The following is a 16,297-nucleotide window of genomic DNA, read 5'->3' as shown; positions in this document are numbered from 1 at the left end:
AGAGTGGCCAATGGCATGGTTCGTCTCTTTAGTAGTACAGAGGACTAGATCTGTGGCTGCACACAATTCCATAACTGCCTCAGGAAACAATCCCTCGCCCTGGTCCAGGTCTTTCAAAGGGTCTGCTTGGTAGGCTTGCAACAACGACATAGTGTGCAGGTCCCACCAACCTGACCTGTCACCACGTATGCCTTGCCCACCAGCCTCAATATGATGCCGACCCAGGGAAGAGAAAGCTGGCGAGCATCTCTTTTGTCTGAGGCACTCGTCAAAGTTTTGGACTCAGTCTCGCCGCTTCGCTCTCTTCATGAGAGATGGTAGCCAAGCGTCTGCACCTCGCAGTTCTGGCCCCACGCATGCTGAGTGTCAACTACAATCCTGGGGAGCTGGCGGAGAATTTCGAAGGGGTTTCTCTTTCTCTGGTCTTCTCCCGCTAACTCCATGGCTCTCATGCCCGATCTGGAAGCCCGCTCTGCGGCCTCATCCGGCTTGCCCGGGTCCAAAACTTTGACGAGTGCCTCAGACACAGGTCGGGTCTGATATGAGTGGCATCTGGTCTTGGGTAATTTAGAATAAATGTGCTTTTACAGAATGGATCCGAGAATACCTGAAATTCTTTTAAACTATGCCAACTTTCCATTATTCATTTTGGGCACTTAACAATATTTATAATTTAAAACAAATACATATTAAATAATTCTATGATAACATTATCTCAATTTTTCTAAGTTCTCTCTGAATCCACGCTTCAGGTAAATAACAAGTTTTTTTTTATTGGACGTAATGAGGTTACAGTGATGAGTGATTGACATTTTAGCACTTCATGAACAGACAGCGACTATGCATTTTTGGGAAATGCATATAGAAAAGGAACAAACATTTGTTACCGCGCACACAGAAAGCCATCTCATCAATTAAATTTTTATCGAGCTATCAAGTTTTTTTTCCCACTGGTCACAATTAAAATCACTGTCCGAATATAAAAATCACTTGTGTGCATCAGGCAGGCAATAATATAAAGTAAAAATAAATAAGTAAATAAATAAAAATGAACGGAGCAGCAGGCCAAATCAGTTGCCAAGCCACCGGGATTTCTCCCAGTGCTCCCGATGGCCAGTCTGGGCCTGATTGATGCGTGTCTGTACACATCTCAAAGCCGTTTACATTTGGGTCCAGTCAGGTTCGAAAAAATTGCAGAAATTGCAAACCCGATAATTTTATTGGGTCTGTCTCAGGTTTGTCTTTTTAAAATGTATTTATGCACGGAGGAGACACAGGAAGTAATAGGAGACGAGAAATATAAAGCACTGTTTTTAAATATGTTTATTGATTTATTTACCTTTTTTAAATCAAAAAATATTTTACCATGATTTTTGCTTTAAAAATAGCCTTAGATTCTGACATGGCATAAAACAATTAATAAAATCATTTTTTTATATATATATTTTTCAGTGTCATATTTTTGGAGAATTATGCCTTTATTTGACAGTTTGAGGAGAGACAGGAAGAGATATGAAGCTCTGTTGCACAATATGTATGCGCGCTGCCCTCAAGGCTATGGCTCTGACAAGAAACGTATTCTTGATAAAAAACAGACAGCGCAAGCAGGGCTTCCAGATTCCACAGGAGTGAGATATTTTGTCTTCATAGAAAATACAACAGTTTAGACTTCTCCCTAATTAGCCTTTTGTGACGTTCATGTTTATTTAGCTGCACACACAGCTCCAGGCAGAATGTAGCACCAAAATACATACAGTATTTTTCTTGCCAGCCTTAATAATTTTTGAATCAGGCCTGCAGCTGAAAGGATTTTACTTGTTTTGTAATATGGTTCACCGCACTTATGGGAGAACTTCAAGTAGCAGCATTACGGATTCTCACAGGATTTTTGCATGGCGTTGCCCTGCACTGAGATCTTTCCCAACCATCTGATCAGATCAGGCCATTACATTTTTCTGCTTATCAAAATACAGTACACAAACGCACGTTCACAGCTCTTTCCTCTTGCCTCGAAGTGCAAGTGTGTTGTGGAAAGGAGCATGGGTTCTCTCCCCAAACACACCCTTAGATTAGCCTGTTTGTGCAATGCTGAGCGCTTTTAATAGGGGTTGTATTACAGGCCGACCATTTGGTGTACTTATAACATTGAATCTCTGCCCACACACCAGGTCCATTGCCCCAAAGGGGGCCTCATCCACTCTTCCTTCATCTCTTCTCTGATTAGACACATACTTATGGAAGCTTTTTTTCAGATACTTTAAACACAGAGAAATAGGAATAACACTGTGTGTTTTACAGCCTTGCCCATGGCACCAAATGATCTCTGACTCTTTAATCACAGCTAAATGCTGTCAGAGGGCCCGCAGTGAGAGACTGTCTGCGGCGAGTCTAAAACTAAACGCAGAAGAGACGGGCCGAGATAATGGGCTTTAGGAGGAAATGTGCTGAGGCGTCTCGCTGTGGGGGGAAAAGAGGCTTTGAGTCTTCAATGGCAACATTTTGTGCTGCTTCTGAGCATCAGAGAAAAAGACTTCTGCAAATTAAGCTCTGTCTAGATTTCCACTTATTTGTCCTCCTCCGCAGTGATTCAGAATGGCTGCAAATGAAGAGGCCGGGCGGACTCTGAGCCAACGCGGAGTGGATTTGCCGTGTTAAATGGGAGGGAAACTGTTTGCGTCCCAGTATGAGGCTTCTTTGAAAGTGAAGCGCTCACTTTGGGGCTGATGGGGAGTTGACGAGGTCCGGGGGCTGGCGAGAGAGGCAAACAGTGGATGTGTTGTGTTTTTCTGCTCTTTTTCTCTCATCAGCGTGGGAGAACCGAGAGGAGCATGATGAGTGCTGATTGACTGCGAGCGGAGCAGACGATGAGCGGCTCATCCATCTTTGCTGACCTCCTGCAGGTTTCCTGCCTTTAATGTGCCCTGGTCATTTGTGTGGTGTGAGAGCTCAACCGACAGGAGAACTCATCCATGGCAGATTTACTCAAATCAATAACGTGCCTCCTGCCCTCTGTGAGCTACTTAATGCGGTCTACGTCGCACCTCCTGGGAAAGACTCGCCATGGCGGCAGGATGTTCCATGACCCCCCTCTGTGCCAAGCTGTCTTCTCTAAGTGCTGATCATCCACCTGATGTTTGTCTGACATAGACAACAGATGCTGCTCTCCCACAGCACACAGTCTTCATTAGGGCTTTATCCACTTTCAAAACAGCTTTCTGAGCTTAGATAAATGTGACCCGGGCTGGCAAAAGAAGTCGGAATGCGCACGGGCTAATTTCGAGCTACAGCCAAAACAAGTGAAAAATGTCAATTGAGGTTGAATTTGAGGTTTTCGCAAAAATTAGTTCATTAAGCCCTCATTTAGTGACCCCAATGCTCCAAATAGCAATTAAATATCTAAAAGTATCTTTATTTATACGTTTTCTGAGAGAAGTATCTTTCCCTTGTCCATGAAAGTTGACATTTTTCTCTGCTCGCTTCTCGATGACTCGTGCTTCACTCAGCACGAGTTTAGTAACGTTTTAAAGCTCAGCATTCCAACTTTGTGAATATTCATAGCGAATTCTCAATGGCATGAGTCTGAACCAATGAAATTTGATTTTCAAACTCATGCTGATGTAAACAAAAATGATTTTACTCGCACTGACTGACAGATCTGAAGTGCGCCGCGCATTTCAAAACATCTGTCTTGGTGAGTATTCACACAAACATTATCTGTTATGCCTTAAATGAAAGTTTGGTTAACTGCTGGGGGAAAAACATCTGATGTGTAACATTATATTAGATCTGTGTGATACAGTAGGTCTTAATATATATTGGCTGTCTGCTAATGTTAATCAAACAATTGTGGTATCATGGAAAAAATAAGTTGAATATATATTTTTCCTATAGATATTTGGTTTTTACTTGGTGTGTGCCAATTCCGGTGTTGTTACCAGGGATTTTAAGGTATTGTTGCTTGGTGATTTTGTTTTGGAACCTTTACGATTTTTCTCAAAATTGACCTTGCTGACTCTATCGACTTCAAACAAGTGTAGCTCAGTCATTTTTTGTTGGATTCCAACAAATCATAAACATAATTTTGAAGGTTTTTGAATAGAGAATGTGAAAAAATTTGAATTTGACTCATTTTGCCTGCATGGGTCACAAATGTCTTGTAGCTTAGTTAGAGGTTAAATATGGACTGGTTTGTGAGTTTAAAAGGACTGTATGCTTGAAACAACATGTTGTGAAGATTTTGATGTGTTTTTGAAAGAAGTCTCTTATGATCACTAAGGCTGCAATTATTTGATTAAAATACAGAAAAAAAAACAGCTACAAAATAATAGCTTCAAATAGCTGTTTTCTATTTTAATTCATTTTAAAATGTGATTTATTTCTGTGATGGCAAAGCTGAATTTTCAGCATTCATTCCTCCAGTCTTCAGTGTCACATGATCCTTCAGAAATCATTCTAATTCTAATAATTGATTTGATGCTCAAGAAACATTTCTTTTTATTATCAGTGTTGAAAACTGTTGTACTGCTTAATATTTTTGTCGAAACTGTGATACATTAATAGAGAGTTAGCATTTGTATAGCATTTGAAACATGGTAAATGTCTTTTCTGTCACTTTTAATCAATCCTTACCGAATAAAATTATTAATTTCTTTCAAAAACAAATCTTAATGACCTCAAACTTTTTAAAAGTAGTGTACAGTATATCAGAAAAGATGACGAAATATCCACTGAGTTAGTAGTTAGCACTGATTTTAAGGTGAGGGAAATGATAAGACCTCTCAGAATCACCAGAATATCTCCAGAAACATGCTGTAAGATTTATGCAAGGATGTACAAAGTCTACAGTATGTCTATTGGCCCTAATTTATGATAGCTAATACTGTGTGAACACAAGAATGACTGAGTCAGTCTTTTATAGCATCTCTGGGTCACTTTAGGTGCGTTTGCAAAATTAGCTCCTTGCAATTTCACCCATTTTATTGATAGCGTTTGCTTTCAGCATGGTATTACCTCGTTGATAATTTAAAGAGAATATATGAGGGGATGTAAATAATCTATGCTTCGGCTAATCCCCACTTGCAGTGGGATTCACTTGTATTGACAAAACACTGTACAAACCTGTATACTTCAGCATATGTTCTGTAATAAAATTCTATGACTTCACAAATCTTGTGTATTGGGAATTCCAGGATTACAGGTCGCCGGTTCACAACCTGTTGCTCAGAATGTAATACAATTGAATCATACTGATCAGCGAGAGTATCCACTCTGACTGGTGTATAGTGGCATTTTAGTTGGCTGGTGTAAAAAAGCATCCTTTCTTCTTCTCTGTGTTTCAGGTTGTGAAAGTGGCCACTGGGGGCCCCACTGCAGCAACCGCTGTCAGTGCAAGAATGGGGCACTGTGTAACCCCATCACAGGAGCCTGTGTCTGCACAGACGGCTACCAAGGCTGGCGCTGTGAGGATCAATGTGAGCCTGGCTACTATGGCAAGGGCTGCCAGCTGCAATGTCAATGCCTCAACGGTGCCACCTGCCACCACGAGACGGGGGAGTGCATATGTGCACCAGGCTACATGGGCCCCATGTGAGTACCAGAGATAAAACAGGTTTTCAGTATAGAGATATGAAGGTTAATATGTCTTTCCTGAAAAAAGACAAGGGCAAGTTGTAACTCCAGTGAAAAGGGTAGGTTTATTTTTGAAAGTCAATTTCTGTATAGGCCCACACCACTTGACTGCAAAATAGCTATTCAACCTTTCCACCATCATTGCCAAGGAAACACACATTTGCCTTTTATGACCTTTTGTGTTGTCACAATGGGAACCTGCCATTAAATAGTCTGTTTTTCAACGTACAAAAATATTATATTATATAAATAATTCATGAAAATATTCCAAAATACACTGCCATTCAATAGTTTGGGATCAATAAGATTTTAGTTAGTTTTTTTGTTGTTGTTTTTTTAAAGAAACTGATACTTTTATTCAGTAATTGAACAAAAGTGACAGTCGGACATTTATAATGTTCCAAAAGATTTCTATTTAAAATAAATGCTGTGCTTTTGAACTTTCTGTTCATCAAAGAATCTTTAAAACAATGTTTTCAGTTTCAATAAAAATATTAAGTGGCACAACTGTTTTCAACATTGATAATAATAAGAAACGTTTCTTGAGCACCAAATAATGATATAAGAAGGATCATGTGACACTGAAGAATAATGGATGATAAAAATGTAGCTTGGCCATCACAGAAATAATTTAAATGTATATAATATATTAAAATAAAAAGCAGTTATTTTACATTGTAATAATATTGCACAATATTGCTGTTTTTAGTATATTTTTGATCAAATAAATTCAGCTTTCTTAAGCATATTAAGAGAATTCTTTCAAAATTATAAAATCTTAGCAGCCCAAACAAAAGTGTACCATACTTTTTTATTTTAAAAAACATATATAATTTTGTAACATTTTTTAAATATCAATTGTTTTGTGGTAACACAAATTGTAATTGATAAATTGATTAAAATTATTCAATTCCAATAAAATATGTAAATAAATAAATAAATAAATAAAAATAATAGCAAACCCTTTACTACAATGTATGCTACTGTGGTTAATTCACCATACATTCATTGGGGAAAACTAGAGTTGTCAAAAGTACAGGCTTAGGTACCAATTCGGTACTGAAATTTTAAAAATGCTCTGTTGAATGGATTCGTAAACACCTCTGATTGGCCATTGTGTTCACATGCTCATCGAATATGTCTGTGATTGGCTTCAATGATCAACGCTTCAAAAACATGTTGTAAATAGACAACAACAATGCTCTTCACCGAGCTCTCACACAGATACACATGGGAGAGTTTGAAAGCAGGCATCTATCGTGGACAAATCCACTGATAGATGCCTGCTTTCAAACACTCCCATGTGCTTTCAAACGCAGCTGTGCGTTGGTCATTGTAGCGCCATTTTTAAAAGTGTCACATTTTTTAAATTTTGGTACCGAAGATGGTACTTTTGACAACTCTAGTTGACAAATATTGCAGTTTGGAGGATACAATTTGAATTAGATGTTCAAAACCAACAAAGAAAACCACTTCTGAAGATTTTTAACCCAAAACCTTCCAGGTACCCCATGTGACAACTAGCCCCAGTCTCCCATACTGTTCTACATTCGATGTACTTATTCTTTGTCTATATTCATTGTTAGCATAGTGGAAATGCTGTGAAGTACTTGTGAGGGTACTTGGTTGGTTTTTTTTCTTTTTTTAAGTATTTGTTCTAAAGTCTTTGAACATTCTTGTGTTTTATGTTGCAATCCTTTGCAATGGCTGCCTGGGTTTCATGTTTTTGCTCTTGTGGTTTGGCAGATGTGGAGAGCGCTGTCCCTCTGGAAGTCACGGCCCACAGTGCGAGCAGCGCTGCCCCTGTCAAAATGGAGGAACCTGCCATCACATCACTGGAGAATGCTCCTGCCCTGCTGGATGGACGGTAAGATGCTGCGCTCAGAGGGACCAAAAGTGTGGAGAAGTGAGGGACAAAGAGGAAGTGACAGAGAGAATAAAAGATAGAAAAGAAACAGAGGGGAATAAAGATGAAGAGACGATAAGGGATGAGGGGCAGAGAGTGAAGGAGAGTAAAAGGGCAAGATACTGAAACGACGGAAGAGGTGAGTCACACTTAAAATAAAGTAAGAAAGGAAAAGACAGAATAATTAGAAGGAGAAGGGAGGGGTGAGTGAATGGAGGGAAGGTGAAAGAGTTTAAGAGGTAAATGAAGAAGGGATAGAGGAGAATCTGAATTGAGATATTTGCACAATCCTAAAGGGGGAAGAAATGACACTGATCTGAGTCTTGCAGAGCAGCTGTAGTTATTATTTAAGATGAAAATTGTGTGAAGTTTGCTGAGCTTCATTATTGCTCCTTTTGCATCATCTTAAACTCGTAACGAGGACATATCAAAAACACAAGTTTCCTTTCTCCTCTGAAAAGAGTTTTATGTGCTATAGTACTGTATGTAGACATACTCTAATGCTCAAAAAGCAATGCTCCATCCACAGTTCATTCAGACCGTTTATTAAACTAAACTGCAAAAATGGGTCATTCAGACACTGTAATAGTATTGACCTCAGAACTGTGAGTACATTAGCATACTGTAAACATATCAGCACCTATTCAGTGATTAAAGGAACCTTTAAAGGTCTTAAAGGTACAGTAGCAAAGACTGGATCAGATATGAGGTGGTAAGTGATCATGCAAAACTTTCAGCTTTAACTGACATAAGTGCCTATAGATATTGAATATGACCTCTTTTACAGGGCCACATACTGTGTTTTTGTATAATTCTATACATGTTCTATCTTTGCATGATTGATCGTTTATCTTTATGGATGATTCTGTATATCATTTATTCCCTCAAATCTGTATGACTTCTTTCTTCTGTGGCACTCAAGAAATGTTTATTATTTTAAGTTTGAAGAATGTATTGGCTGCTCGTTTCATTGAATAAAAGCAAATGTGCTTTCAAGCTCCAAAATGACAAAAAAAAAAAAAAAAAAAAAATCACCATAAAACATTATAAAAGACAGATAGCTTTTGTATTGAAATTTAAGTTGTTGTTCAGTGAAAAATTGCCCTCAGCTCTCTGGATCTTTTTATATGGCATCTGTTTGACATCATTGTGGTGATTGTACATCATGTGACTGATCACATCACACAATTTTGTGTGGAAGTGAGAATAAGAGTCACTTTCACACTAAGGATGATAACTATAATTATAAAGTTTAATAATTGTTCTAATTCTATGAGAATATCGAAGTCCACACCACAACTACAACATTAATGACACAGATGAACAGTATTATTAGAATCACTTTAAGAATGATTTTTTTCATCGGATGAACAATAAAAACATTAACAGCCAGTCAGAATCCACACAACTTTAAAGAGCTCGAGCATTTAAAGCGGCAGACAACGTAACTGCAGTGCGCTTATAATAAACAGAACATTAACCTGTGTTTGCGTGGACGCCAACATTGTTATCATTATGATCATTTTTCTTGGTGTGAAAATGGGAAGATTATACATGAATAATAATGACTAAGGCATTTCTCTCTTTGAAAGAAAGAAAGTCATATGGGTTTGAAATGGGGGAGTAAATGATGACAGAACTATAATTTTTTAAAGGTGGGAGCAGTAGATTTTGAAGAAAGCTGTTGGACATTGTTGATATTTGAAATCAACCCAAACAAACCCACCCCTCTTTTCAGTGCTCCGCCTCCAGAACTCTCCCTCCAATCCTAACCACCCTGCTCCGAGTCGGCCCAGTCATAAACCTTCATTCCAGTGATATTCTTTTCCATCTCTCGTTCTGCAGTTCTTTTTTTTCAAATCTCCCTCTTGCTCGTTCCGTCTCCTCGACCGTCATACGCCCCCTAATGCTGATTGGTTAGACGTTTGTTGTTGGTGTCGGCCCGATTAACTTCCAAACAGTGTTTTTGAAATTCTACTGAGTCCACCTTTAAGTGAATCGTTACCTTTTGTGCATCTTCAGTGGTCATTCTGAATTAAGTAATTCTCAGATGTGAATTTTCTCTGCTTTCTTGCTCGATAGGGGTCTGTGTGCGCTCAGCCATGCCCATTCGGCAAATATGGGATCAATTGCAGTAAGGAATGCTCGTGCCGCAATGGAGGACTGTGTGACCACATCACAGGACAGTGCCAGTGTATGGCAGGATACAGTGGCCACAGGTAAAACGGATACCCAATTAGTGAAAACCAGTTCTGATCTTATTTCTGTTATTATTATTCCTCTGTGTCTTTAAAAAAAAAAAAAAAAACTACCACAAAAGCAGTTTGTTACCAAGCATGCACAATTTGGGTCTGAATAATTGATTAATTGTTTTTTTTACTGCCCTGTGTTTATATTCCCTCTGTCCACTGATCCCACTCCAAGATCCGCACTGGTCTGTTAAGTTTCTGCCCATTAATTACCAGTAATGGAGTTTTATTAGGATCCAATTGAAATAGCTCGGTGCCTTTATTTCACCTGTGTCTACTGCAGCAGCTTAGGGTTTATTAGTGCACTAAAGTGATTGTCTGCAGAATGAAAACACTTTCAGGACAGACACTTCTTATCCTCTAATATTTAACAAAATTGCCCTCATTCATTTGGTCTGTGACAGGTGAATTAGCCCAGCAGGAATAATCTCAGATTGCGTTAGTACCCCCTCCTCCCTTCCCCTAAGTCCTTCTCACACCCGTCTCTCCTGATACAAACGACGCTGGTGTAATTTCAACATGAAACATACCTAGTCCGTTTTATAATTTAATTGAGCTATTTATCTGTCTCCTAATGGCTTTTTTGGACACTCAAGATTGATGTTCTGCCAGGATTGTATATTGAAGATCTCGTGGAAGTCGCTGTTCCTTAAGTCACTTTGCTATTCAACAGAGAGAATGAGCCTGGGTCTAATTGTATTCACGGTAATTAATGACTGCAGTTTTAGTTTCCTGTCGCCCCATAGGCAAAGCCAAGGGACTGATGAACCTGAGGTACCAAAGAAGATGCCCAGACCATTGACCCTTGACCCTTAGATTAGAATAACTTTGTAGTCTACTAATTCTGCTTGTGTTATTCTGACTGGCTCCTTTTTCTTCCAGAGCTGCTCTGAGTAACGAATAATGTATACAAAACATTGCACTGGGCTTTTTTTTTTACCTATGTAAAGTGTCTGAAATGTTCCCAGGTGCCAGGAAGAGTGTCCGGTTGGCACCTACGGACCCCAGTGTGCCCTCCACTGTGACTGTCAGAATGGGGCCAAGTGTTACCACATCAACGGAGCGTGTTTGTGTGATACAGGATTTAAAGGGCCTCACTGCCAGGACAGGTTCTGTCCTCCAGGACTATACGGTCTCATCTGTGACAGATACTGTCCATGTAACTCCACCAACACACTCAGGTGAGACACGCTACCTCACGTCAATAGACTGCAGTAGAATGATAACTGCTATACTGACAAAAAACAATGGACTAGGGATGCATTTTTGTACCATTATGGTTATGAGCTCATATTCAGCTGATTGTTTTACAAATTTAATGGTAAAAGCCAATATTGGATGTTTCAATTTCGCATGCCGTATTTTTACATTTAGATTACCTTGTCCATAATCTAATGCTTACTTACAATCAGGGCTTGACATTAACACCCGCCAAATGCGGGTAGATTTCAACTGTGGCGGGTAAGACAGCCACTCCCACTAGCCACTTTGGCGGGTTGAATATAATTTCAGCCTACAGCCAAATGAAAGGTAGCCAAGCTCTTCGTATCACAAAATTACAATTCAATCACAATTCTCTATCGATTAACTTGCAGTGAAGGCGGATAGGCGGAATTGTGCTGAATGACACAACAGAAGCGCTCTCTCGCGTGCGCACTCAGTTTTCCTTGCGCCTGAATAGTCAAAATATCCACACACACAGATGTCAAAATGCCCATCGTGTGGAGTATCTTGCGTGGATATAGTCGGTTATGACTTAAGTGGACGTAAACAGGTGGGTAAAAAACTGAATATGTGTCAGTATATTACATACATGCATTCAGCAGGCCCCAAATAAATACCTGTCTGTCATTAATGTTATTTAACATCTTTTGTGATTAAATGTATACATGTTAAATAAACCTATGTATCTGAAAAAAGATTTTTTAAATTACTATTTGTAATTCACTTTGTTCTTTTTTATATAGCCAAACAAAAATAACTGTACATACCAGCTGATATACAATATAGTCTTGATTTTGGTGGTCAATCTTTATCTGAAAGTTTAAAAGGGTTTTAAATCTTGTAAATCAAGTAAAATGACTCAAAATCAAGTAATTTAAGCATGCCAAAGTCAACTTTAATCATATAAAATGTAATTTTCCCAACAGCAAAATTGTGGCCAATGAAAATGTTGAGTGGCTAGTAACTTTGGAAAACCACTAGCCACAGTGGCTGGTGAGCAAAAAAGTTAGTGTCAAGCCCTGCTTACAATTAAAGGGTTAGTTCACCCAAAAATGGAAATTCTGTCATTAATTACTCACCCTCGTGTCGTTCTACACCCGTAAGACCTTCTTTCATCTTTGGAAAAATTAACAATTTAATAACACTATTAAATGTTATCTTTAGCAAATCTCAAAATGAATATCCATTTTTTATTTTGTATGTTATAACGTTTTGATGCCTAATTATGCAGTAATTTAATTAGTGTAGTATTGTTGAATACCTACAATGCACTTTATTTTCTTGCAAAGCAAAATACACTGTTAATTAGTCTAAAAACTGTAAACCAATTGAGTTAAAAATGAATGGAATTAATTGCATAATATGCTTATTAAGAAAATTAATTGCACACACACACACATATTACATATATACATATGTGTGTGTTTGTTTGTGCGATTTATTTTATTAATTCCATTCAATTTTAACTCAATTGACAGCCTTAGATATATATCTATCTATCTATATATATATATATATATATATATATATATATATATATATATATATATATATATATATATATATATATATATATATATGTGAGTGTGTGTGTGTGTGTGAGAGAGAGAGAGAGAGAGAGAGAGAGAGGCCACTTTTATTATTGTAGCAGACAAGTAAATCATGAAATAGACATTACAAAAAGATACTTTACAAGTCAAATTACTGTTTGTTTTGTTTTGTTTCCATATCATTTGTCAGTGACACATTTTGCATTTCTTCTGTGCCATTTAAAAAAAAAGTTGGTCTATGTATTCAATGCAAAGAGTATTGCTGGGACTTGCAGGGAACATGATTAAATTCATTATATGTGATTTTCCACAGCTAAACAGCAAACTCACACTAAACAAATATCAATTCAGCTAAGTTATTTCACACAAACAATACATCTTTATGGAATCCCCTACCTTCAGTCGTACAATCATCACTTTTCCAGCCAACTCCTTTCGAGTTAACCTCTGGAGCCATGGGTGAGTAAAGAGCTCCATTTGAGTCCATTTGACTTCATTTGACTTGCAAGGAAAAATTTGAACACCTTTCAACAGTAGCATAGCACTTGCTCTTTATCGCGACCTGTGCTTCATTCATTATTTCTTAGCCGCGTTCCTGGCTAATGCAATGTTAATGCCTGGTATGGGCAGATTAGACCCTGAGACACTGGGGCTCATTACTACATGAAGGAGAGAAAGGACACCCCATTTATCTGAGTGGAGCTCACAGACACCAGGATGGATTAACTCAATGGTTTTAGTTCTCAGATTTGGCTCCCTTGTTCTGGAAACCAAAGTGTTTCTGTTTAGATGCCGTATACACAGTGTATCTTTAGGCATATTTGTAACTAAATGTCTATCTGTCTTTCTGTTTTTCAGCTGCCACCCCCTGACAGGTGAATGCTCGTGTACAGCGGGATGGACGGGTCTATACTGCAATGAGACCTGTCCCCCGGGTTACTATGGAGAAGGATGTAGTGTGCCGTGCCAGTGTGCTAATGGAGCAGACTGCCACGGTCTCACTGGGGCCTGTATCTGTGCCCCAGGCTACACAGTGAGTCCATGTTTATCATTTATCATTGTCTACAGTCATTAAATACTAGTAAATCATGCCATGCTGAAATATTGTCACCTGAAATTGACTGCTGAGCATTGATGATTACAGTTGCTAATGTTTTGAATTAAAGGATGGTCTTTATTCAATTGCCAAGACATATAGGCCCCTATACATCTGGCATTAACATCACTCAAACCTCTCATTAGTAGCGTTAACACTAATGCGTCCTGGACAACGGCTATAGACTGCCTACCAACCTGTCAATCAACCACTGCACTAAAAAAAAAATGAGGATTTTAATAGTTGATTACATACGGCTTTTAAAAAATATTCCAAAAATCAGTGACCCCAGATCACAAATGGTCGCAGGACACACATTTGTGACACAGGTGCAAACAAGGTGTCTTGGCTCACCACTTGTGAGATACCAAGCCTAAACAGGGCCATAGATATGACATATGAAGGTGGCAGAATTCATAATTATATAATAAAGGTTTATGATTGTGTATTTTAAGTGAAAACTGGAAGCACCTCTCAGAGAACATTTCTAGTCAGCACTTCCCTTGATCTTTCTTTGAAAAGTTTTTGTGCCTTCATACTTAAAGCAGAAGTGTCAGCGAATACAGTTTATTGCTTTGAAAATGATCTCTATAGTGGTCTCTCTCACACACGCACACACACACACAAAAACACATAAACACATCACCTCCTGCAGGGAGGCTGGGAACAAGGTGAGAGTCTCTAAGTTCAGTAATGCTACTTTCACAATGCTCATGTCTTATTACACAGCAGGTTTAGACTTAACACAAAGAGCTTGCCAAAAGCAGAAAGAAGCATTAGGTACCAGGACTCCAGAGTGTGATTTCCAGGCAAGATTTTATATGACATAAATAACTAAATATTTTGTTATCCAGTTGGTCACACAAGGCACAAAATCTGCTCTCTGATGAACAAAGGGGATGCTAAAATGAAAGTGATAAGATGTAAGGAAAGAGCTTGAGAGAAACCGAGAGAGATGATCATAAGAGTGACCTGAATTTAATTTACAGAGATGATCATAAGAATGACCTGAATTTAATTTACAGAGATGTTAAAATCGCTGGATGTCTCACTTTGTTACTGAATGTGTCAGTATTTCTTACACTTCTGTACATCTGGAGAAGCAAACATACTCTCCTTCAGAGCTAGTAGGGAGAGTTAGAGAACTGAGAGAAACCAAAACAATTGTTTGGTAGTAACTTGCATGTTCAACGTAAGTGAAATATTTAGTAACATTTTTCTTTTTTTCCCACTGTTTTTGACATAGTGACTATATTAGAGGGCTAGTTCACCCAAAAATGAAAATTCTGTCATCATTTACTCCCGCTTTAGTTCATCCAAACCTGTATAAATGTCTTTGTTCTGATGTTATATTTGAAAGATATTTGGAACATCCCACTCTGCACCCCCCCCCCCCCCCCCCCCACACACATTGACTACCATAGTAGGGAAAAGTACTATGATAGTCAATGGGGGGCGAGATCTGCTTCGTTACAAACATTCTTCCAAATATTTTCCTTTGTGTATATAGCTGAACAAAGAAATGTATACAGGTTTGGATGAACTTGAGGAGGAGTAAATGATGACAGAATTTTCATTTGTAGGTGAACTATCCCTTTAAATATGTCTTGAATTATATACATTAAGCTGTTTCTTGTGTTTAGTTGTATGTAGTGTAAAAGTACCTATTCAAATGTAATGCATGTCATCCTAATTGAGATCTTTGTTGTTTTTCTTCCATCCTTACAAAAAAGAATTTTATTCAAGAGTGCTGTTAGTTTTTTACAGTCTTATGAACTTACATTTACTGTCTTGCAGACTTACATTGTTTGAAAATATTGATTTTTAAAGAAGAATTTTGGTTATGTAACTTTTTGTGTAGTCCACTGGTAACATACATAGGAATTTACTTCAAATCTACTTAAATTACAGTTAAAGGTATATTTCAAGTTAAAAATGTATACATAAATAGGAATACTGTTAGCATACTTAAAGTGCAAAAATAACATAAATAGTAAACTATGTATGATAGTAAACTAAGTATGATGTTAAGTTTCACTTAAAGAAAACATACAAGTATACTTGCAGTGTAAAACTACTAAACTAGTAGTTTACTGAAAGTATACTTTCAAAAATGCTACAAGTATTGCTAGTAAATTATCAGTATACTTTTACGTTCACTTGTAGAAGAAATGAAAAACGTAGTTGTAAACTAGTTGTGTACTCAAAGTTGACTTAAAGTATAGTTATAAGTATACTTTTATAAACTAAAAAGGTCCAGTTTAGTCCCAAGTAGTATTGAAATAGTACACTTACAAGTATACTACATTGATATTAGTGTACTTGCTACATAAACCCCTGGTTTCACAGACGAGGCTTAAGCTAGTCCTAGACTAAAATGCATGTTTGAGCTGTTTTAACTGAAAGCAACTTGTACTGACATATCTTGAAATATTGTCAGTGCCATTGTTTTGTCTCAAGATGCACACCAGTAATGTTTTTTCTAGTGTACATTTATAAAAGCTACTTAAATATCCTAATTGAACTAAGGCCTAATCCTGGCTTAGGCTAAGCCCTGTCTGTGAAACCGGGCCAAAGTATATTTAAAAATATACTTGAACTTAAGTATACTAAATAAAATACTGCTGAATGTAAAGTAAATAAT

General features: G+C 37.8%; 1 protein-coding gene across 5 annotated transcripts in view; it reads left to right on the top strand.

Annotated features, from left to right (window-relative positions):
• megf11 (multiple EGF-like-domains 11) overlaps positions 1 to 16,297 on the top strand; it is a 141,547-nt gene that overhangs the window by 81,090 nt on the left and 44,160 nt on the right. For all 5 annotated transcript variants that reach the window (XM_048168707.1, XM_048168705.1, XM_048168706.1 and 2 more), the window contains exons 7-11: positions 5,340 to 5,586; positions 7,375 to 7,495; positions 9,617 to 9,753; positions 10,752 to 10,964; positions 13,416 to 13,590. In XM_048168707.1, the coding sequence (XP_048024664.1) occupies positions 5,340 to 5,586; positions 7,375 to 7,495; positions 9,617 to 9,753; positions 10,752 to 10,964; positions 13,416 to 13,590 (893 nt within the window). The remainder of the gene's footprint in view (positions 1 to 5,339; positions 5,587 to 7,374; positions 7,496 to 9,616; positions 9,754 to 10,751; positions 10,965 to 13,415; positions 13,591 to 16,297) is intronic.

This window comes from Megalobrama amblycephala, linkage group LG19 (assembly GCF_018812025.1).
Source record: "Megalobrama amblycephala isolate DHTTF-2021 linkage group LG19, ASM1881202v1, whole genome shotgun sequence".
In the NCBI taxonomy this organism is placed as follows: domain Eukaryota; kingdom Metazoa; phylum Chordata; class Actinopteri; order Cypriniformes; family Xenocyprididae; genus Megalobrama; species Megalobrama amblycephala.
The sequence above is the reverse complement of the archived record's forward strand: the minus strand, read 5'-3'. Positions and strand labels throughout refer to the sequence as shown.